Raw genomic sequence first — 22,760 nt, 5'->3', positions numbered from 1 at the left:
TAGGTAATAGGCTACGTAGACAGGAGGTATGTGTGTTTGTGTGGAGGGATTTCCTCAAACTAAACTGCTGAAGAAGTTAAAATAAAACAAATATTATTTAATGTCTTTGTGCTTTTTTTCAGCACCTGGACCTGTTCGCCACCTGAGCTTCACTGAAATCTTGGACATGTCCCTCAGAGTCAGCTGGGCAGAGCCTGAAGACAAGAACGGCATCATCACTGGTTAGAGCATTTAAAGTACCTCATAACAGTCACTCACGATTTCCTCTGCCACCTCCATAATCAAGAAACTTCATCTTACCTTGTTATTTTCAGTCTCTCTGACAGCTTTGATGTGAATAGCTGAAATTAGGCTGAGTTAATATGTTCTTGACAGAAAGTAAAAACACACATTGGTTCGACATAAGACAGTTTAAAATTCCCCTCCAGGCACCTTTTAAAGCCTGTAAAATTACTCTACTAATATTTATTTTTTGTTAAACATGGTTTTCCCACATAAAAACTTAACAAAAAAAGGGTCTGGAAGCAGATCCACTCTTTCTCTTTCATTGAGAAATTTTGTATCTGGCAGCTTGACCAGTAAAAGAGCAGTGCTCATCAAGATGGCTAGAGTTAGCATGAGAGGAAACATTGGAGAGATTCAGCTGTTTGTGTGTAAAGCATGTTTTATGTGTTTATGTTGTTGTGATGTTACAGTGTGTTCACATTAGGCCCATTTCCACCAAGCACTACAGTACGGTTCAGTTCAGTTCGGTACACTTTTTTTCCGATTCATGTGAAAAGTTGTGGATGGTACCAATGGGACCGTTCCGTATCGTCCCCCATTTTTGGTCCCCCCCTCTGTTGGGGTACCTAGCACACAGATCTGGTACTAAAAGGTGGAGCTGTGAACACTGCAATCTGATTGGTCAATAGAGGACGGTCACTTTTGCTGAGGTTTGAGTTGTGGCTGGTTTTGAGCCTCATGTAACCACTGTTCATACTGTGGAGAGTTTTACATATATTAGCAAACTATAAAATGAAAGGATGTTGGTGGAACGTTTACTTGTAATGTCAATGGATGAGTTGATGATGTGAATCCATCAGCACACCTTAAATTTCAGTATGATAACTTTGACTATTACTTTAGTTTGTATTGTCTCTCTTGGATGACACAGACTTTTTGTAATGAGTGGATCTTCAAGCATTTAAAAATGCATATTGCTCCTCACTCGGAGGGGAAAAAAAGCATTGCTGAGCATCATTCCTGTGGGCTCTGGCAACACTAAACCCCTGAGCTTGCCTGAGAAGGACTAAATTCACAAGCCCACTATTTTTAAATATCCTATCAAGAGAGACTCTCACTGCAGGCTGTTTTATTTTGTTATGAAAATGCCGGCATGCAGCCCCGTTCTGTGGACGATAAACGAGGTGCGGTCATTATTGTTGAGGTCTTTCATTGGCTCTCAACCAGGTGTCCAGGGACCCCCAGTGGTCCTGGAGGGAGTTCCAGGGGGTCTCTAGAAAAATGGGGAATAGTTTATTTTCACTATTTAATTCACTACAGAAGTGAGCCCAATGCGAAGAGAGTCCTTAGTGTGACTATTCTGATCAAAGGTTTAATTCCTGCACAGTTATCTCCTTAACTGTAGCTGACAACTATTGCATTCTGGTCTCAATAACATCTCACAACCAAAATCTTTTCAGAGGGAGGTCTCTGAAGCAAAAATTTTTAAAATGGTGACCTACTGTGAGTCAATTTAGGGGTCCGTCACAAAGAAAAGGTTGAGAACCAATCTTACAGGGGACATAAACATAAGGAAAATACATTTTCGAGTGGAGGGGATCTTAAAAAAAAGTTGACATCCCCTAAAGACAAGCAGTGGTGAGGGAGGAACTGGAAATCTTTTACAGGTTCTTCAGTATTCTCCACTTAGTCTTGTATTTCAGTGTCCACAGGCATCCTCTTGTCTCTGACACTGTGTTTGTGTTCAACTGATTCATCAGCAGTTAATCCCTCTTCTCTGCAGCTTGTCTTCTCACATTATCTCCAACATGCCCTCATCCCACGCCTCCCAACACCCAGGGTGTTGTTTGTGCAGCGCATCACAGAGCTCAAGGCACTCCCCCACCTCCACCCCCACCCCAATTCATTTTGCCTCAGCTCATCCCTGGATCTGTTAGACAATGGTGCTGGTGAACAGGACAAGCTGCTGTGAATTAAGCGATTACACTACATCGTGTGTGTGTGTGTGTGTGTGTGTGTGTGTGTGTGTGGTGACATGGCCGCTCCATGCCCAACATTCATCAGGCACCTACACTACAAGATCACAGTCAAACAGCGTGAGGCTGCAGTAGCTTTACTGTCGGCTTACACACTCAGAGGAGTGGGAAAATGGTTTTTCAATCAAGGTCACCTTGCACATTTACTCTTTTCTCCTCAACCTGCTTTTCATCCAGCACCTGGTGAGCACAGAGACAGATGAGGGACCATTCACGCTCTCCAGGGCTATACTCACAAGTGGCCTCACTCACACACACACACACACACACACACATTTGAAGGTGGTGGAGTGTGATGCATGACTGTGAAGATGCGTAGGGACAGACAGGGATTTTGACTATAGTTACCCCTCCCGCACTCTCTTCCTCCTTTTTGGCTCTGTCCCTCTCATTATGTGTGAGTATGTGTGCTCGTGTGTGTGTATATGTCTGCTCTCGTCTATATGCGCCGTTATTAACCCAGCGTGTGCTCTACATCCCCGCAGGCTACGTGTTGTGGTGGGAAGTGTCTGGCGTAGAGTCGAGTCGTGAGGAACGTTCACTGTCCAACTCCACCCTGCAGTACCAGCTGACCGGCCTCACCTCCACCACAGCTTATGCACTACAGGTGGCAGCGCTCACCGCCGCAGGACGGGGCGTGGTCACATCCTCCACCATCTCCACTGGAGTCCCACCAGGTACAATAAAAACACACACACACACACACACACACACACACACACACAAACACACAGGAGCTGGTGACAGAGGATGTTAAAAAAAGGCTTTTGCTTGTGTGTATGCGTGTGTGCGTATGTGTGTGTGTAGCAGAGTAAATATGACTGATGAGCTCTTACGATGCCATTGTCTTTCCTCAGGCTGATAAGTGGTTGTTACTGGGCATCCATGAATCATCACCCACACAACCAACACACACATTCACATGCACAGTCACACACCAGAGTTAGTCATTTACAGCATCTTAGAGAGCGCTTTAGTGTGCGGTTTGTTTCTGTGTGTGTGTGTGTGTGTACTATGTGCACACCGCACTTGTGTGCATGATGAGTTTGTATGATTGGACTAAAGCCAAGTTGCAATCATTATTAGTGCTGATTAACTGCAAATGGCAAAGTGGAGGGAACGCAGAGATGGGAGAGAGAGGGCAAGAGACAATCAAAGAACAGGACTGAAGAAGGGAGAGCAGATAGAGAAACATAATGAGGGGAGAACAGAGAACACAGGAAAATGCAATCTCCAAAGAACAGAAGACCAAAGTCTCTCAGAAATGGACTGGGAGAAAGTGGAGGAGAATGGAAGAAAAACTCGGCTCATACAGCGGGATTTTTGTCCTAACATTTTCTGATTACTAATTTATGAATAAAAGCAGAAAAAGTGAAAGCAAGATGGATACAGATAGTTCTTAGATTCAGAGGTTATTCATTAATTCATGAAAGCAAAAGACTGAAGGAAAGACGGAGGAGTGAAGATTAGGAAAAAGAACTGAAGAATGAGCAGAGAGAGAGAGAGAAAGAGAGAGATCCACCGAGCAAAGATTCTTGTCTTGTTTATTTATTCATGTATTCATGGAGTTGAGAGAATTTTGTCATTCATCTGAGCAAGGCAGCTGATATCAACATTTCCACATTATAACCCTTACAAGTTTGCTGCATGCACTTACGGAGCAATGGCGGATGATAGCTATAATTTGTCTTTTGTCGCATGCATGTACCTCGCTGTATGCAGAATAAATATTGCCTTGTTTCCATAATAACTGGACCCAGTCATGTTATATAGTCCTTTTACAATTAAAAAAAAACCTGAGATAGTCTACAGAATCTCTCTGATGTGTCCCAGTGTACTGGTGTGTTACAACACATGCCGTTTGATTTAACACATTGGCTTTACAGATCTGTATTCTGCCACGTTCAGCAAATATGATGCCTGTGATGCTGCAGCAGAATTGGATGGATTACAGCAGATCACACCAGAGCACTTACACCATCCAGAGAAATATTAACCAAACACGGTGACGAGAAGTGGTTGAAAAGTGGGTCTGAAGTACTTGGTCTTGTGATGAGTGAGACAATTTTGAGCGAAGTGGATCGTGATGATTTTTGATCATGTAAATTTTATTAACAGAAACAAGCTGCCAAGTATTTCATTGGTTAGGACATGATCAACAAAAACAAAGACAGCAACAAAGAAAACAGGAGCAGTCGTCACATGAGCTGCCCATCTGACCAACTCCAAGTCAATTCAGCAGCTGACAGTGAAGAAGTCTGTTCAGTACCAGCTATAAATTGTGTGTGGCATTTGAAAGGTGGAGTTGTAAACCTTTCATTGGAATATTTAGTTCTGGTTGAAGTGTGCATACAAAACGTATTATTATTCCTCTTTGATTTATTCAGCTTAACAAAGAAGAAAACTCACCACCTAACATACACACTACAAAAATGCTATTATTGTTATAACATTATTACTAAAATGAATGTTAGCATAGTTATTGTCATCACTGTTTGCCGTGCATCTCTCTCAATGTATCATTTTGTCATATGGATTACTGTTAATTTATTATGTTGATCTGTTCTGTACACACGACGTTTATTGCACGTCTGTCCGTCTTGGAAGTGAGAGCCTTCCTTAGTTGCTCTTCCTGAGGTTTCTACCATTTTTTTCCCCGTTAAAGAGTTTTTTGGGGAGTTTTTCCTTCTGTTGTGAGGATCCAAGGACAGAAGGACTTCATATGCTGTAAAGCCCTCTGAGGGAAATTGTGATTTGTGATATTTGGCTTAATAATAAGATTGAACTGAATTGAATAGAAGAGGAGTAAATAAAAATGGCTTGCTTGTCGTTTACTGAATTCATTGCAACTTTCACCTCGAATGTGGCAGACGCAACTATTCAAACTTTTAGTCAGTGGTGTGGAACAAACTTGCTGCATCGATTAGGCTACTGTCAAATCATTTTCCTTGTATTGTTGAATTACTTGATTTCCAAATGTTTACCTCCATTTATTGATGCTGTTTATACCATTTGCTGGTTATGGAAGCTAGTTATTTTTCCTTAACAGCTTATTCTCACTAAAAAGCTTTTAAAAGTTGGTGTTCCTACAAATTAATCACATATTCTTAACTTATCAGGGCACCGTTGTGTGTCAGCTATATTTTGTCAGCTATGTGTGGACATGTTTATACTTAAAAGAATACTTTATCCAGAAAATTACCATTTGTAAATCAATTAGTCGTGATGTGTTAACTTGAATTCATGAAGAAAACTTTGTTTTTGTCACATGCCTCCATGGAAAACAGCAAACTGATCAGCATGATGATGTAGTAATCAGCATGACTACATCAAATCACCTGTTTATGAGCTCTAACACAGCCCGTGCAGTATAATCTTAGTCTCATTGATCCAGTCATATGCTCAGTACTTCCCAAACACGTGCATTTTTGCTAAAACGATACCATAAAAAACTGAATTGAAACTTTTTTTTAACAAAAATGTATGTATTTTGGAAGTACTGAGCATACGACTGGATAAATGAGACTCAGATAATACTGTGTGAGTTGTGTAAGAGTTTGTAAATAGATTATATGGATTACATATGGATTATATAGTTTTGCTGTTGTTAAACTGGTCCCCAGTCAATCAATAGATAGATATGTCAGCTGTTTTCCATGGAGGCATGCAATTAAAAAAAAGTGTTTTCTTCACAAATTCAAGGACATGCGGCATGACTGATATACAAACAGCCATTTTGTGGGTGTAGTATTCCTTTAAGGTGTTTTGGGTTTCAGACAAATATACAGTCAGACAGACGGACAATCAGATGCAGCTTGAAATGGATCAAAGATTTTAGATTGGGGGAGATCATTTTTAAGCCCTCACATGTTTTCAGCTTCTCCTTTCTTTCCAGAATGGTTATGCCACTCAGGCTGCCACAACTGGTCTGCCACATTGCACGTTTCCTGTCACTCAGTATCGCCATAGAGATGGAACATTGTTAGAATAAGAATGGGTCAAACATAATTTATGAGACTTGCAGCCTACTCAGACATTTATAGGCCTTAAATGGACTTTAGTGAACTGTGCATGTAATTCACCTCTCGCCTCCACTGGTGTACAGATTCATCTCTCTGTATTGTATCGTCGACCTTGGAAGTATGAATTAAATTGCTCTGACTGAGAGAGATATACAGCTGTAGCATTAGTGCCTGCACTTTCGTAAATTTAACATTTTTCTTTCTGTGACTAATCTTGTATTTTTTTCTTTTTTATGGCCAAGCATGGGCACATAGACTCATAAAAAATAACTGTAAGCAATTTCTTGGCTCACTCTTACTTAAAGCTTTTTTTATATATATTTAAGTTGTCATTGGCGACATGGTTTCCGTGTGTCTCCCTTCCTATTATCAGTGTCATTACATGTGTATGAGATAAGCCATGTTACAGTTCTTACCACATTTTTTCAGTTTTGGAATTTGCACATATTTTTATCCCTTCATAGAAAATGGATAAACATTACTATAAACAAGGGAAAACATTATTTGTCTTGTTAATTTCCTTTGATCTATCCCTTTGAAATTATTCACCATGCTGTGATGCCACAGTCCCTTTCTGCTCGAACAAAGCACTAGTGTTTGCAAATGAATGCTTATTTCATCTCGTCGCTGCAGCACCAGCAAGCAGAGGTGATGTTATTCCAAAGAGTTTGTAACTCACTATTTAATCACACAGATTTAGGTCAATAGATATTTGATATACCTGTGAAAGTACATAAAATGCAGTGGTAAGAGGTGACCTGGCAGTACTGGCTGAATGATAGCAAAATTCTCTTGTGTCTTGTATTCTGTTTTCTGTTTGCAGAACTTCCTGGTGCTCCATCAAACTTAGTCATCTCCAACATCAGCCCTCGGACAGCAACACTCCGGTTCCGCCCTGGTCCTGATGGCAAGACTGCCATATCACGATGGATAGTAGAAGGCCAGGTGTGTGTTTGTGTTTATGCACACGTACCTTTGTGGTCCCTGCTGATTTTGAAACACAGCTGGAGGAAAACTGTTTTCTAACAAACAATATCAACCATGAACAGGTAGTGAAGGAGGATGGAAAGGAGGAGGAGTGGAGAGTTGTCTACCAGAAAGACAACCAGCCAGACGCAAACACGTTGGAGATCCCCGACCTCAGTCCGTTCACCCAGTACAGGTGAGCAGCGAACATCCTTGGCCTACACAAGAACATAGTCAAGTGCTACCACACACACAAGTACACCCACACAAACTCACTCACACACATCTCACTCTCCGCCAGTTTCTGCAGTATTGCAAGACTCAGGTGAAGTTAGATAAATCACACAGACACACAGAGAGACAGTTCCATCTGAGACTTTTCTGTTTGTCAGCACCTTCACAGCTGCTGCATGCAGATCCCTATTACCCTCCTGCAACTAGCTAGAGGGGAGAAGAGGGGAGTGGAGGGCAGCAGAGGGGAGGAGAGGGATGAGGGCCGGGGAGAAGAAAGGTGATGAGAAAGCTGGAAGGGCAGCAAAGAGCATTGAAGAGGAGAAGAGACAAAGGGATAAGAGACAAGGAGAATAGGAAATAGAGGAGGAGAGAGGAGTGCCTTTAATCCCTGCTCAAGGGCCGTGTGGAGCCCGCAGTTTATAAACGTGATCTATCGTCCCTCTGGACAGCAGCAACACTTCCTTCTCTTTCTCTCCTTCTCTTTCTCTATCAATCTCTCTATCCATCTTCTGTAGTTATCAGTCTATCTGTCTATCTTTGCCTCTTGCTCTCTGTATCATTGCCTTCATCTGTAATGGGATTGCGGTGTGTGTGTGCACACAGTGTGCACTCGCAGGGATTATGTTGTCACAGGCGACACCATTGGGACATTAGATGAAGTGATGCACTTGTCTGTGTTTCTTATCCCCCGCTTTAAGTCCCCCTTTTTCACCCTGCTCTCTGTGTCCCTATACAGGGACCAGAACTCATAGATGTAGTCTCTCACATGCACTCCGCACACTCACACATTTTATCACTCACACCCACACTGAAGCATGGTTGCATTTAGAAGTAACACAAGTACCAAATGCTCCCTTGTGGCTGGCTGTGTGTGTGTGTGTGTGTGTGTGTGTGTTTGTGTCACCAGGTCTGTTTACTTATATCACTTTTTCTGACTGACTGTTTGGCATCCTCAGATAAGTTAACAATGTGCCAGTGGCCTTTTCAGAATCCTCTGATGGAGAGTTCCAGCTGAAGGATGGCGTCTAGTAAAATGTGTTTTTGTTGAAGCAAATACCACAAATTCTCTTACTATAAGTAAACAAAAAGTTTAAAAAATATTTTTCTCCATTCTCACTGTGAGGTCTGGTTGTCTTGTTGACATGTCCTGTGATATTTGGATTGTCTGCAGTACATGATGGAACCACTTTGTCTTTTTGGTGATTGCTATTTTTTGCCACCGCTTCTGCAGTAACACCGTGTACTCAGTGGAAAATATAACATCCACCGTTCAGCCTTGAAACCTTTTGGTCATGTTGTTTATAAAAAGCAAGTCCAGTTTAGTATTAAACTATTATCGATTTGGCGGATTCAAAAGTGGCAGATTTATAAAAGAAAAGTCAAAACTGAAGCGGTGGAGGCTGAGGTTCCCTGACTTTAAGTCCCTTGTAATGGCCAAGCTCCATAAACACTGGATCCTACTGTGTTTGGAAATAATTATTTTCTTGTTAATTAATCAGATGATTATATTTCTTGATTAATTGATTGGTTTGTACTATAAAATTCCAGAAAATGGTGACGATCTGTGTTTCCCGAAGCCCAAGATGACGTCCTCAAATGTTTTGTTTTGTCCACAACACAAAGATATTCAGTTTCCTGTCATAGAGGGACAAGTAAAACCAGAAATTATTTATACTTAACAAACTGGAATCACAGTTTTTTTTTTCTTTAAACATTTATTCAAACTGATTAATGGATTGTCAAATTAGTCAGCGATTAATTTAATGCTTAACAACTAATTGATCAATAGATTAATCATGCAGCTCTAGATTCTACATTACAGTGCATCATCTATTGTTAGATCCTCCCTGCCAAATAAACACACACGTCTTTCAAACGCCATAGCCTCACTGAGTAAGTCAAGCCTTCTGTTATAGAGTCTCCAAGCCCTCTGAGAATACCCCACGATGATATCACTATGACATCAGAGTTATATTTTGAAACTTTGGAGGTCCCCTTCCAGAGCCGCAGTTGACGTAATTCAATTATTTTCACAGGCTGAGTAGTACTTCTCATTACAAATAAACTAAACTGGCTGTTTGTAATCAGTGGAGTGTCCCTTTAACTGTGCTCTCTGTTCTCATCAGGTTCAGGATGCGGCAGATGAACATTGTTGGCTCCAGTCCCATGAGCGCCCCCTCCAGGCTGATTCAAACCCTGCAGGCTGCCCCTGATACACACCCCTCCAGCCTTACCCTGCTGTCTGTAACACAGACCAGCCTGAGCTTCAGCTGGAAGGTACTGAAACACACACAGATACACACACACACACACACACACACAAACATGGCCCCGGATAACCGGTAAGCAGAGCCGCTCGTAACAGGGCTGGGGTGTGGCCAGACGATGGTCGCCCCTCTCCTATCTCGCACCACATGTTTGTGGAGAATCTGGTGCTAGATCACTTGCAGACGACCTGTGTCTGGGTCAGGGTTTTGTAGCAGTGCAGCTCCCTTGCTGCAAACTATCGAAAGTCAGCCCTTGATGCCAGCTTTTGTAGGGCGGCTATAGCTCAGCGGTAGAGTGGGTTGGCCGCTAATCAGAAGATCTCCGGCTCCTCCAGTCTGCATGTTGAAGTATTCTTGAGCAAGATACTGAACCCGATGGCTGTTCCAGCGGTGTGAGAGTGTATTAAAAAACTGAGTAGCAGGTGGCACCTTGTATGGTAGCCTTGGCCACCAGTGTGTGAATGTGTGTGTGAATGGGTGAATGTAACTCGTAGTGTAAAAAGCTCTTTGAGTGGTCGGATGACTAGGAAGTCGCTGTACAAGTACAAAACTTTTGTCTCCCCCCTCTGGCAGTGAGAGTTCTACACAAACACTGTCGATCCGTACGTATGACATATGCCTGCAATTGAGTTCCAACAGGCAGGTTTTAAATTGGCACTGCTCTAGTATTTCACAGATACCTAACGTGACATCTATTGCTGCCCTTGATCCCTTCTCTTCTTTCAGCGTTCTGCAATGATGAAAAGAAACACCACAGGTGAACATGTTTGTCCCAGTTGTCAACTGATTTATTTTTTTTAAATGTAATCATTCCCTTTTTATCTGAAACATCCACACCAAAAATTTTTCTTGGACACTTCTTAGGATTTTCCTCCATAGCTTCTGCCATACCCCGAGCTGCTGCTGTGTTGCTATGGTCTCTCACCATACCTGCCCCTTTAAGTTCTGACTGGTTGACGTTAAACACATCACTTTCAATGCGCAAGAGTGGGAAAATCGCCACAGACATCTGACACTACAACACCGGTGTGCTGTGAAATACAGTGAGCTTTCCCTGGCGGCTACAGGCTTAATCAGCATTGTGTGAACTCGTTTGCCAAGGGCTTTAATGTTCATTTATATTCACAGATGTTCATTTATATGTAAAAGTCCTGCGCTCTAGCTTCAACTCTTTAAAACATTAAAACGTCTCGCTGCCCCTTTACAATCTTTCAAATAGTCCTAACTCTACTGATGAGGATTTTTTTGTTCCTTTGCTCTGAACCTCTGTATATTTGCTCCTATTTTTGTATCAGTGCATGTGTGCATGTGTTCATATGTGCATATGTGCGTGCACTCACCAGCAGCAGGACTGAACAGGTTGAGTGGCTGACAGCCCATAATCAGTGTCTCTTCTTGTTATCAGTGCTAATGCTAATCTGTCATATTTCCCATTCACCGTGTGGACTGCTAGCAGCACAAACTGCGATGTAATTTTCTCCTTACTGTCTTTTCTTTGTTGCTCTTGTTCCTGCTCTTCGTCCTTCTCTCTTTCCCTCCCTCTCTCTTTTACTCCCCATCCCCTCTTCTATTATAACATAAATGGAGAGCAGAGTATTTTCCATTTAAGAGTTGGAATGAGAAAAAGAGCCTGTCAAATCAGACACAGACACTGAGGCGGTATGGGCTACCTGTGCAGCATGCTAATGGGATTTTACCTGCATGTTAGCGCCCAGCCTGAGCTATGCTAGGTTTTCTGCTGTAATGGAACCATCACAATGGTTTTAGCTAAGGCTATTATTCTAAGCTGCATATTAAGGGTAATAAAGCTAATGTGACATTCTGTATTATGGCTCCTAAATGCTAAGCTGAGCTAAATCACTGGGGTATTTAAAATGACTGGGTGTCTCACTTCCTTATCTGCAGCGCAGCACAGAGCAGTCACTGTACAATGTTGGTTAAAATCTGTGGAATTGTGTGTATGCTGTGAACAAACTGAACTTCTTTTTAGCCTGATTTCAGGGCACTGAATATTAGCTGGCAGTTGCTGTAATGCCTAATGTAATGGTGGTTCACGGGCAGAGCAGAGAGGATGAGGTGACAGAGAAAAAGTATGGACAGGAGAAGGAGGGAGGGTGACAGGAAATGAGAGTGGAAGGAAGTAAAAGAGGATGACAGAGTGTGAATAAAACAGGGAAAAGAGGGTGATAGAGAGAGAAAGATCAGAAGATGGGATGTCAAAGAGGAGAAGACAGTAAAAGGTTTTTAGGATGTACTTTAAAGTTAGACATGTCACATAAATAACCATATTCTTTAGAGCTGCGAAATGCCTTTTTACTTTTGAGTGTGCGCGCACGTGTGTGTGTGTGTGTGTGTGTGTGTGTGTGTGTGTGTGTTTGTAAGTTTTTGTTTATATCACGTTGTGGAGACCTAAACTAAATATTCCACTTATGGTGTCAAGACCCACCTTAATTTTAGGTCTTTTTTGATGCCACCGTTCAAGGGCATCAAAGCTCGAAAGGTTCTCCTCAAAGTGGCTTTAACAGTTTATTTTGGGGGTTTAAAGGCCTTTAAAAACGTACTGTCCCCAACAGCTTGTCACTATGAGCGATGGGGTCCTACATTATCTCACAATTATTTGACAAAGCTAGAATAGTTTTTGTTATTTCACATGAGAAATGTTGCTTTTTTGTTGTTTTTCTCGCCCACTGGTTAGAAGTGGGCGGGGCTTTGCAGGTGGTGTCACATATTTCTGTGAACCAATCAAAGTTTATTTGTTTTTTTTTTGTTTGTTTGTTTTTTTTGGTGGGTGATTTGCTTTTGTTGCCTTACTACTTTCAACCAAACCCAATCAAACCACCAATTAGGGTTGCAGCAGTATATCAGTTTCAAGGTAAACTGTGATATGAAAATTGATGGTTATCATACCGTGTACATTTGCTTATCCACGATATTGAGAAAAAAATGCAACTGGATTGAGAATCTCACATTTATTTTTAGTTATTTTCAAAATGGAGACTGCTTACACATACTTGCATATAAAATGGGTTTCAAGTTACATTTCTAGTAATGACATGTTGTTCAACCACAAATAACCCTTACAATACCATTCCTTTATGGATCATTCTGACTGATAATAATAAGAATTCTGTGATATCATGATACCACAATATTTTCTGAGATGCTTATCGTACCATGAAAATCTCATACCGTTGCAACCCTACCGCCAATGCATGCGTTTGAGAAGTACTGAGTATACGACTGAATAAGCGAGACTTGGATTATACTGCACAAGTTGTGTGAGAGTTCGTAAATTAATTTGTTTTGATATAGTTTTGGTGTTATTAACGTGGCCCCCAATCAATTAATATGGCATGTGAGAAAAGCAAAGTTTTCTTCTTGAATTTAACGTGACACGGCATGACTTGATTTGTCATTTTGTGGGTGAAGTATTCCTTTAAGTTATAAACACTTATTAGTATAGAAATGTCCTTGGGATTCAGGGGTTTTGTACTTGTTCTTAGGTATATACAGTACAGGCCAAAAGTTTGGACACACCTTCTCATTCAATGCGTTTTCTTTATTTTCATGACTATTTACATTGTAGATTCTCACTGAAGGCATCAAAACTATGAATGAACACATGTGGAGTTATGTACTTAACAAAAAAAGGTGAAATAACTGAAAACATGTTTTATATTCTAGTTTCTTCAAAATAGCCACCCTTTGCTCTGATTACTGCTTTGCACACTCTTGGCATTCTCTCCATGAGCTTCAAGAGGTAGTCACCTGAAATGGTTTCCACTTCACAGGTGTGCCTTATCAGGGTTAATTAGTGGAATTTCTTGCTTTATCAATGGGGTTGGGACCATCAGTTGTGTTGTGCAGAAGTCAGGTTAATACACAGCCGACAGCCCTATTGGACAACTGTTAAAATTCATATTATGGCAAGAACCAATCAGCTAACTAAAGAAAAACGAGTGGTCATCATTACTTTAAGAAATGAAGGTCAGTCAGTCCGGAAAATTGCAAAAACTTTAAATGTGTCCCCAAGTGGAGTCGCAAAAACCATCAAGCGCTACAACGAAACTGGCACACATGAGGACCGACCCAGGAAAGGAAGACCAAGAGTCACCTCTGCTTCTGAGGATAAGTTCATCCGAGTCACCAGCCTCAGAAATCGCAAGTTAACAGCAGCTCAGATCAGAGACCAGATGAATGCCACACAGAGTTCTAGCAGCAGACCCATCTCTAGAACAACTGTTAAGAGGAGACTGCGCGAATCAGGCCTTCATGGTCAAATAGCTGCTAGGAAACCACTGCTAAGGAGAGGCAACAAGCAGAAGAGATTTGTTTGGGCCAAGAAACACAAGGAATGGACATTAGACCAGTGGAAATCTGTGCTTTGGTCTGATGAGTCCAAATTTGAGATCTTTGGTTCCAACCGCCGTGTCTTTGTGAGACGCAGAAAAGGTGAACGGATGGATTCCACATGCCTGGTTCCCACTGTGAAGCATGGAGGAGGAGGTGTGATGGTGTGGGGGTGTTTTGCTGGTGACACTGTTGGGGATTTATTCAAAATTGAAGGCACACTGAACCAGCATGGCTACCACAGCATCCTGCAGCGACATGCCATCCCATCCGGTTTGCGTTTAGTTGGACGATCATTTATTTTTCAACAGGACAATGACCCCAAACACACCTCCAGGCTGTGTAAGGGCTATTTGACCAAGAAGGAGAGTGATGGAGTGCTGCGGCAGATGACCTGGCCTCCACAGTCACCGGACCTGAACCCAATCCAGATGGTTTGGGGTGAGCTGGACCGCAGAGTGAAGGCAAAGGGGCCAACAAGTGCTAAACACCTCTGGGAACTCCTTCAAGACTGTTGGAAAACCATTTCAGGTGACTACCTCTTGAAGCTCATCGAGAGAATGCCAAGAGAGTGCAAAGCAGTAATCAGAGCAAAGGGTGGCTATTTTGAAGAAACTAGAATATAAAACATGTTTTCAGTTATTTCACCTTTTTTTGTTAAGTACATAACTCCACATGTGTTCATTCATAGTTTTGATGCCTTCAGAGAGAATCTACAATGTAAATAGTCATGAAAATAAAGAAAACGCATTGAATGAGAAGGTGTGTCCAAACTTTTGGCCTGTACTGTATGTGTGTGAGAGTGTCCAATCTTAGTGCATATGATAGTTTTGCATGTATTGGATGCATACAAAATGATATCAATGTGCTGTACGCATGTTTTTGTTGTTGTGTGAGGATTTTTTTTCTCCAAATGCATGCATGCTCCACTGAAGACCTTAAGCAATTTTTATGCTAATCTCATAAATACAATGAGGGTATCACTGCTGGTTATGAGGAACTGTGTCATAATGTTTCATAGAGCAACAAGGTGCCGTGGGTAAACCAAATTATATTTTTATTAATCACAATTTTGCCAAAATTGGTTTCTCATTCAATCATCCTTTCGGCTCTTTCTCTATATGCGTAGTTCTTCTTTCATCAATCAGAGTCAAAATTAATTAAATTCACCAAGTGCAGTGATGGCACAGGGTGGCCAAGTGCTGACACATTATAAGACACTTGCACAGTTCCGGATTGGCTCTCTGGACTGCATTCACTAAGCAATTGTAAAATAAGGTGCACAATATTTAAAAAAAAAAATAAAAAAAAAAGGGATTGGACATCACCCTGAAAATAGCAGATATCGTCCAAGTTTATTTTTAGTCATCTGGTTACCTTTTTTTAAAAAAATATGTATAACTTCACAAGCAAAGCTCATTTGGAGCGCCCCTTCAACTGTGTTCTCTGCTGTCACTGTGTCACTGGATTCAGGATGTGGCGGGTAATATTATCCGTGAACATGACCTTATATAGCAGATGATGTTCATTGTTTTGTGTACAAAACAATATAGAGAACGAAAATAAATTGCCAAACACCTCCCTTAAACCTCCTCTTCTTTCTCCTTTGGCTTTTTGTTACCCTCCAGCCTCTTCCAGAGTCCGAGTACAACAGCAGTCCAGAGACTGTGGGATACCGGTTGAGAATATGGAGGACAGACGGCCAGGGGGAGGACAGGACTGAGGATGTGGAGAAAGCAGGGGAGACCAGTGAGGCCACAATTGAGGCCCTGAAACCCTGGACCCAGTACCAAGTTCAGATTCAGGCCTACAACTCCATAGGACCTGGACCATGGAGCAACACCGTTGCCGCACTCACCGCAGAATCTGGTACAAACACAGACTTTATTCACCCCCCGTTTCCTGTTTGCAAGTGTCAGAGAGCTGTCTGGCCAGTATTGTATTAGCAGGGTATAAGAAGACAGATGGATGAGGAAATAAGTGCCCGATTACCTCCCTGAGTCTCCTGCCACCTCCTTCTGCCCTCTAAACTCTCCCTCTATTTCAGTGAGGGGAAGATTGACGGATGAGGGAGGGGGAGAGGGAGATGATTGAGATAAAATCGAAGATTGGTTCAGAGAATGAAGTTGCGCTGAGCTGTGTGTGTGTGTGTGTGTGTGTGTGTGTATGCACTTGTGTACCGAATAGTGGACCTTGAAGTGGTTACACATTCGCCAACAGTACAGTGGCAAGCCAACAGGGGACATTTTGAAGGTCCACTGTTGGTCATACTTTAAATCAGTTCTGCCCTCCAAACCCCTGTGTATTCAAATGTTAATTGTGCTGCTTGTTGTGCATTTGACTGGTTAACTCTGGGTCATTTATAGCACACACACACACACACACACACACACACACACACACACCACCAAATAACATACTATATATATATCAAAATGGTTACGTAATTATTCATGCTTTCATTTATCAGTTTTGTTTATGTTTGATGAGGTATTATTATGTTTCAAAATCACAACACAAATGTCGTTTTCGATTTGGAGGGCATATATTTCTCTGAGGGAGTGTCATTGATTTTGATGTGGCAAACAGTGAACTTAATCCAGTCAGGAGCACATATCTGTGTGATTTTATTCAATATTTCCCAGTAATAAATACAACTCTGATTACCTAGTGTTTTGCTGCACATAATATAGGTTGCTGCTTCCTAGTATTTTCATCAGCCCAGCATACAACTGGAGTCCTGTGTGACAACGAAGTAAAAAGTATTTTGAAATTCTATGGACAAAAATCTCTAAGAACATATAATACAAATATTGTGAAAAATTACTTAAAATTAAAAAAAGGTTTAGAAATAGTGGTCCATTTTTGACCAGTGTGGAGTGATAGTCCTCTGTTGGTAACATAGGAATGTATGTGTGTGTGTGTTCTCTAGTCCCATCTGGATCTCCAATGAATGTGACTGCTGAGACAGTGAGTTCCACCAGGATCCTGCTCACATGGTTTGCTGTCCCTCAGGCACAGAAGAATGGAGTCATCCTTGGATACAAGGTGTATAAAACACTCAAACACACTCATAGTGTACACACACACACACACACACACACACACACACACACACAATCCCATCTTGGCATTCTCACTTGACCCCCTCAGCCCATTATCACTTCCTCCAACACCTTCACACACTCTCAGACTCACAGAGATGCACACAGGCATGCACACAAAAGTCTAATATAAGCTGAATATGACGTAACAGCCTGTAACTGCTCTAGTTTGTTTTTCCTACATTACTGCTTTTAAAGGCAACCAGCTACAGTAATACGTCTGGGGGCGTGTGCGTTACTGTGCACATGCATATGAGAGAGTCTTTAATGTTTAATACCTTTTCATAAAATAGCAGTTATTGTGTCACGTTGTCGTAGAAACAAGAGCTGGATTATTTGTCTTTGAAAATGGACAATAATCCATAAAGCCAATAGGCTTTGACAAATTTAGGAGAGGGTGCTTTGTTGAGCATACATGCACAGTGTGATTAAGAGATTCTGTATCAGTATTTAAGTCCAGACTTGTGACCCACTTAAGAACACAGCCTTACAATCCATCAACGTCTGCCAAATTGAGCTCATCTTTTTCTTGTATCTACAAACTAAGGAGAAATCTGTCTTGCTGGAACCCCCCAATGGTGACGTAGATAACATACTCTGATGTGCAGATCTCTAAGAAAAAGCTGGATAAAAACAGCTAATTGTGAAGTGCAAGGTGCACTCATTTCTACCTGAGTGCACCACTTACTGGCAGTCACATCCCTCCTTTTACACTCCCACACACACCCTCCAGGGGTTTATTATAATGTACTTTACTTCCCTGTTTGGTTTTAAAATAAATAAAAGACATGTACCAGTTGTCTGAATTTTTGCAATAAAGCCTTTCTTGTTTAGTGGCATGTATGCACTGTGGCACCCCTCGAAATCCATGCAAAATATTTTGCTAATATAAAACTGGCACTGACTCCAGCTCTTAATCACCACCCAAACAAAACATAGCTGAAGAAATCTTTAAAAGGAAAGAAATTTATCCTCAATTCCATGGACACGGTTGTGTTATAAATACATACATCTACTAAAGAAAACAGGCTGTGACTGTGTGATATAAACCAGTACCATCAAGTATTTTAAAAATGTTGTGTAAAATTCAGGTCATATCCACCATGCCCAAAGCACATCACACTCCCCGTCTGTGTGTGTTCTTGTGCCTCCTGAGGATCACACTGAGCAGTATTCCTACCATGTTAATAGATGGGAAGTGGCTGCCAGCGGGTAGCTCTTCAACACCTCCTATCCCTAGATGTTGAATAGTTCTCTTGCCACGCACTCCTGAATATTTCTGTTTTTAGACACTTAATAGCTGACATTTTCCTTCAAAATTATCTGAAGGGTGGCAGGGAGTTCATGAACATGAAAAATGGAGAGAACAAGAACAAGAAAGAACAGTTCTTGACACATAATCACGTTGCCAGTGAAAGAGCAGTGTGTGCTGATTTTTTTTTTCATGTGGGCACTGATGTAATTTCAATTTGAGGATCAGTTTTAGAAGATGTTTCGGTTGAAGGATAGGTTGTGTGATTTCTTATATTTTTTCTCATTGTCAACAAACCCTACGAAAAGACCAAAACTAACAGGCATTTCTTCTGCAACCAAAGGCAGATGTGGCCTCTTCCTCCATTGTTGTCAAAAACACATCAATGAGCCATGTCGTTGCACTGGCTGAAATGTTCCTTTACTACAATGCGGTATGCTGTGCAGATTGTAAAGCCCTTTTAGGGATATGTATTATTTGTGATTTTTGGCTATACAAAATAAAACTGACTTGATCCGCCCATGATGGGAATGGGCACTGTATTTTGAGTGAATTTCACATACCGACCTGATGGTGTAAATACTCGCTAGCACAGCAGATCAGCAGCTGAAAATAGTCCACAACAGATACACTTAATACCTAATATTATTATGTTTTGACTAACAGTTCCCAGCTGTTACAGGAAATTACTTTGCTTCCTTAAAAAATGAAAATATTTATCCTTGAGTCCCAAGGCAATTGAATCGAACGCAAATGGACTTGGTTTTGTCTTAGAAGACGTTTCACCTCTTATCCATTTTAAGACAAAACCAAGTCCAGTTGCGTTCGATTCAGTTGCCTTGAGATAACTTATGACCTGGATGAATGAGAATATCCACAGGCATTTATCCTTGAGGTGTTTTTAAACCTGCAATAACTGATTTTTCAATTATTTGGGAGCAGCATGAACACAACACTGACATACTATCACCTTATAAAGTTGTTAGAACTTTTGCACTAAAACCTGCTGTCCGCTGTGGCCAAAAACAAAGCGATTAAAGTAGTGACAGTGTACAAAAACAGTAAAGATACAGGACAGAAAGTTAAACAATGAGCTGAATATTGCTCCTTTCATCACTACTAGCAACACCTTTTACGCACAAGTAATCCTAAGATCAATTTTTAAATGATCAAATATTGACTAGTAAAATTTTAAAGATTTACATCGGATGTAGAAAGGAAGAGGTTGGGACTGAATGCTACAGACAGGCTGCAACAATCTGAAATATTGAGAGAGTTGGTTTTGGTCTTTTTTATTTGTTGACAATCACAAAAACATAGAACATCACCAACTTTATCCTTTTAAGCCGCCAAAGCTACTGTAAAGGAAGGAAAAACAGACAGTGTTTACAGAGCTGATAAAGTGTAAATCACATGATTTGACTCGACACTTTCTGTACACTTTTGATCTATATTTGTGATTGTGATTTTCATGTGTGACATGTGTGCCTGTTTCTGTGTCCAGGTGTTGTACAAAGAGAAGGATTCAGAAGGTCCATCCAGTATTAAGGTAGCAGAAGGAGAGGGGAGTGTGACGCTGTTCCTCGGGGCTCTCCAAAAATATACAGTGTACGTGCTGCAGGTGCTGGCGTACACACGGATGGGCGATGGCCCTAAGAGCAACCCCATACTGCTCAGAACCAAAGAAGATGGTAGGATCTCTCTCCTTCTGTCTCGGGCTGATCACTGACTTCTCTGTCTAGCAGACTGTGCAACCCTTTTGCCTTTGTCTCACCACTGTAGCTGTTTTTCACCTCTTTCCGCCTCTGCTGTCAGCACAGGCAACAGTCTTTCCCCCACTTCACTGATCATCCACTAGGTTCAGCTCACCCCTCAGACCCCCTCCACAACTCAGACACGGAGAACACGCTGTGTGTGTGTGTGTGTGTGTGTGTGTGTTTATTTGTGTTAGTGTGACCCATGTGTGCAGATTTCCTCAGATGCAACCATGGCAGACTTTTTAGGATGCAAGCAACTCAGCCTGGCCCTCCTGAATAATAAAACACAAGCACGCACACACACACACATTCAAAAATACACATACAGGAAGACGTACATGCACACACCGACACACACTCTCATCCTCTATCAAACAGTGTCACGTTTGAAAAGTTTTTCTCATTTCAGGATGAAACAAGAACGGGGAAGTCAATTCCCCGCAATGTATAATGACCCTCCATCCTGTCTGTCAGTCACACACATACTGTACTCACACACGCACATGCACAGTCACACTGACACGCATTTGGTGGTGTGGAACATGTAGTTTTATCAGGAACAGTGTGAGGTTGAGAGAAAATTACATTTTCTATTTTGCGTCTTTTAGAAGTACCTCTTAAAAATGGATAAGACACTCTCTATGTGTGTCTATGTGTGTGTGGTGAGCATATGCACATACATTTGTGCACCTTGGTACCATCATACTAACTTATTAGAGTGTAAGTGCTTGATGTTGAGATACTCTCTTTCTCATGACGGTATTGAATGAGTCCTTTTGTGTGGTTTTTTTGCTGCTGTTCTTGTATACATTATTACCGTTTCATTCTGCTGCCAACTCCCTTCACTATTTTTCTCTCCAGTCCCAGGCCCCCCTGTCAGGATGGTGTTTCCAGAAGTTCGGTTGTCATCAGTTAGGGTGGTTTGGCAGCCACCCACGAACCCCAACGGCATCATATTAGGTACAATAACAAACACACACACACACACACACACACACAAACACACATACATGAGCCAGCCGATATTTTAGAGCAACATTAAAATCATAATCCACTCTTTCACGCTTGTAGTGACGATGGATTTATTTTCAATTGCTGAAGGACAGAACTCGGCTTAAAGAGGAAATGAGTTGGCAGTTTTAAACATCTGCACACACACACACATAAAGAAACACACACCCCTGTGATCTTTCAAGGGAAGGAAGGAAGTAAAAGCCGTAAAATGGAAAAGAGCTGATTCTGTTTTTAGCTTTCAAACAGGGGTCAGCTCTCTCCACTCTCCACTCCAGCGCCGAGGTTTGTTGATGTTTATGTACATGTAAGTGCGTGTGTGTGTGAGTGAGTGTCAGTGATCAAGCTTGTACCCGGGAGAAGGGCTATTATAGCTGCTGAAGCAAGACACCTTTCCTAATGCATACATAGCCTCATATATAAACCCACTGAGATTCACACATATCACTTGTTTCTGAAACTGCAAATCACAGCGTGCAAAGTGAATCAGAGAGAACAGATTAACGAAGAGGAAAAGAGGCGAGAGGAATGTAAGAGCTGCTGAGCTGGAAACAGAGAGAACAGAAGGGGAGAGAGGAGATGTATGGAGGTGAGAGGAGGGACAGGTGTGTGGGTGTGTGTGTGTTGCACAAGGGGGAGAAAGGAGCAGTATTTGTCCTCTCAGTGGGTGAGGGAGTCGAGCAGGACAGTGTGAGTGATGTGTGACTGTATTGTAAGGGGGAGGACATTTAGTGCGACACCACTCTGTGACAGAAGGATGAGTGGGAGGGCAAAGCTCTCTCTCTCTCTCTCTCGATCACAGAGACACACACAAACCCGCAGCCCTGCTGTGTCCTTGCTGAGTATAAGGTGTGTGTGGGGACCTCGTGTGTGTGTGTGTGTGTGTGTGTGTGTGTTTATGCAGATACAAATAACTGTAGCGCGCTGCGTTCTTTAGTGCTTATGACTGCCTCATTTCTCCTTGGGTTCTCAACCCATAAGGGACTGACGCAGAAGGTGGACAGAGGAGGAACACGACCACAGAAGGTGCACAATTTAATTTGGAACAAGGCAGTGAGGCATTTCTGTTTGCACGTGACCTCTCTGTGAGTAAAATATGGAAATGCACATGAGCATCCCAGCGGCAAATACAAGCAGCAGCCCAATTCAATACTACACACTAATTACAGACAAGTCTTGAATATGTACTGTGTTTATACGCTGAAGTCACAAAAGAAAAAAATGAGTAAGCACACTAGAAACCATCTAAATGTTCGGTGTGTGCTGTTGTATACGTAATGTTGTCCCACAATGCAATGCTCAAAGGAAACATAGGGGCTGCTCTCAGCTGCACAGCATGATGTCTCTTTGTTAAGTTTAATTGGCAGTGGCATTTCAAAGCTGCCTCACATGTTGCATCACTACCTGTTAGCACAAAACTGTAAACCACAAAGATTTTTTTTATACTATCTGCAACAATAGCAGCTTAATGATAATAATAGTACTGCATTTTATTCACAGGCACCTTTTAAAACACTCAAGGACACCTTACAAGAC

The 22,760-nt window shown here is 41.7% G+C and overlaps 1 protein-coding gene across 1 annotated transcript in view; it reads left to right on the top strand.

The window, feature by feature from the left end:
* Positions 1 to 22,760, top strand: part of LOC117255508 (protein sidekick-1-like) — a 282,626-nt gene that overhangs the window by 220,165 nt on the left and 39,701 nt on the right. The window contains exons 21-29 of the mRNA XM_033624487.2: positions 123 to 221; positions 2,747 to 2,938; positions 7,107 to 7,228; positions 7,333 to 7,445; positions 9,610 to 9,760; positions 15,729 to 15,969; positions 17,033 to 17,148; positions 19,961 to 20,147; positions 21,075 to 21,173. Coding sequence (XP_033480378.2) covers positions 123 to 221; positions 2,747 to 2,938; positions 7,107 to 7,228; positions 7,333 to 7,445; positions 9,610 to 9,760; positions 15,729 to 15,969; positions 17,033 to 17,148; positions 19,961 to 20,147; positions 21,075 to 21,173 — 1,320 coding nt within the window. The remainder of the gene's footprint in view (positions 1 to 122; positions 222 to 2,746; positions 2,939 to 7,106; positions 7,229 to 7,332; positions 7,446 to 9,609; positions 9,761 to 15,728; positions 15,970 to 17,032; positions 17,149 to 19,960; positions 20,148 to 21,074; positions 21,174 to 22,760) is intronic.

Source organism: Epinephelus lanceolatus, chromosome 3 (assembly GCF_041903045.1).
Source record: "Epinephelus lanceolatus isolate andai-2023 chromosome 3, ASM4190304v1, whole genome shotgun sequence".
NCBI lineage: Eukaryota > Metazoa > Chordata > Actinopteri > Perciformes > Serranidae > Epinephelus > Epinephelus lanceolatus.
This window is presented reverse-complemented; position numbering and strand designations above follow the sequence as displayed.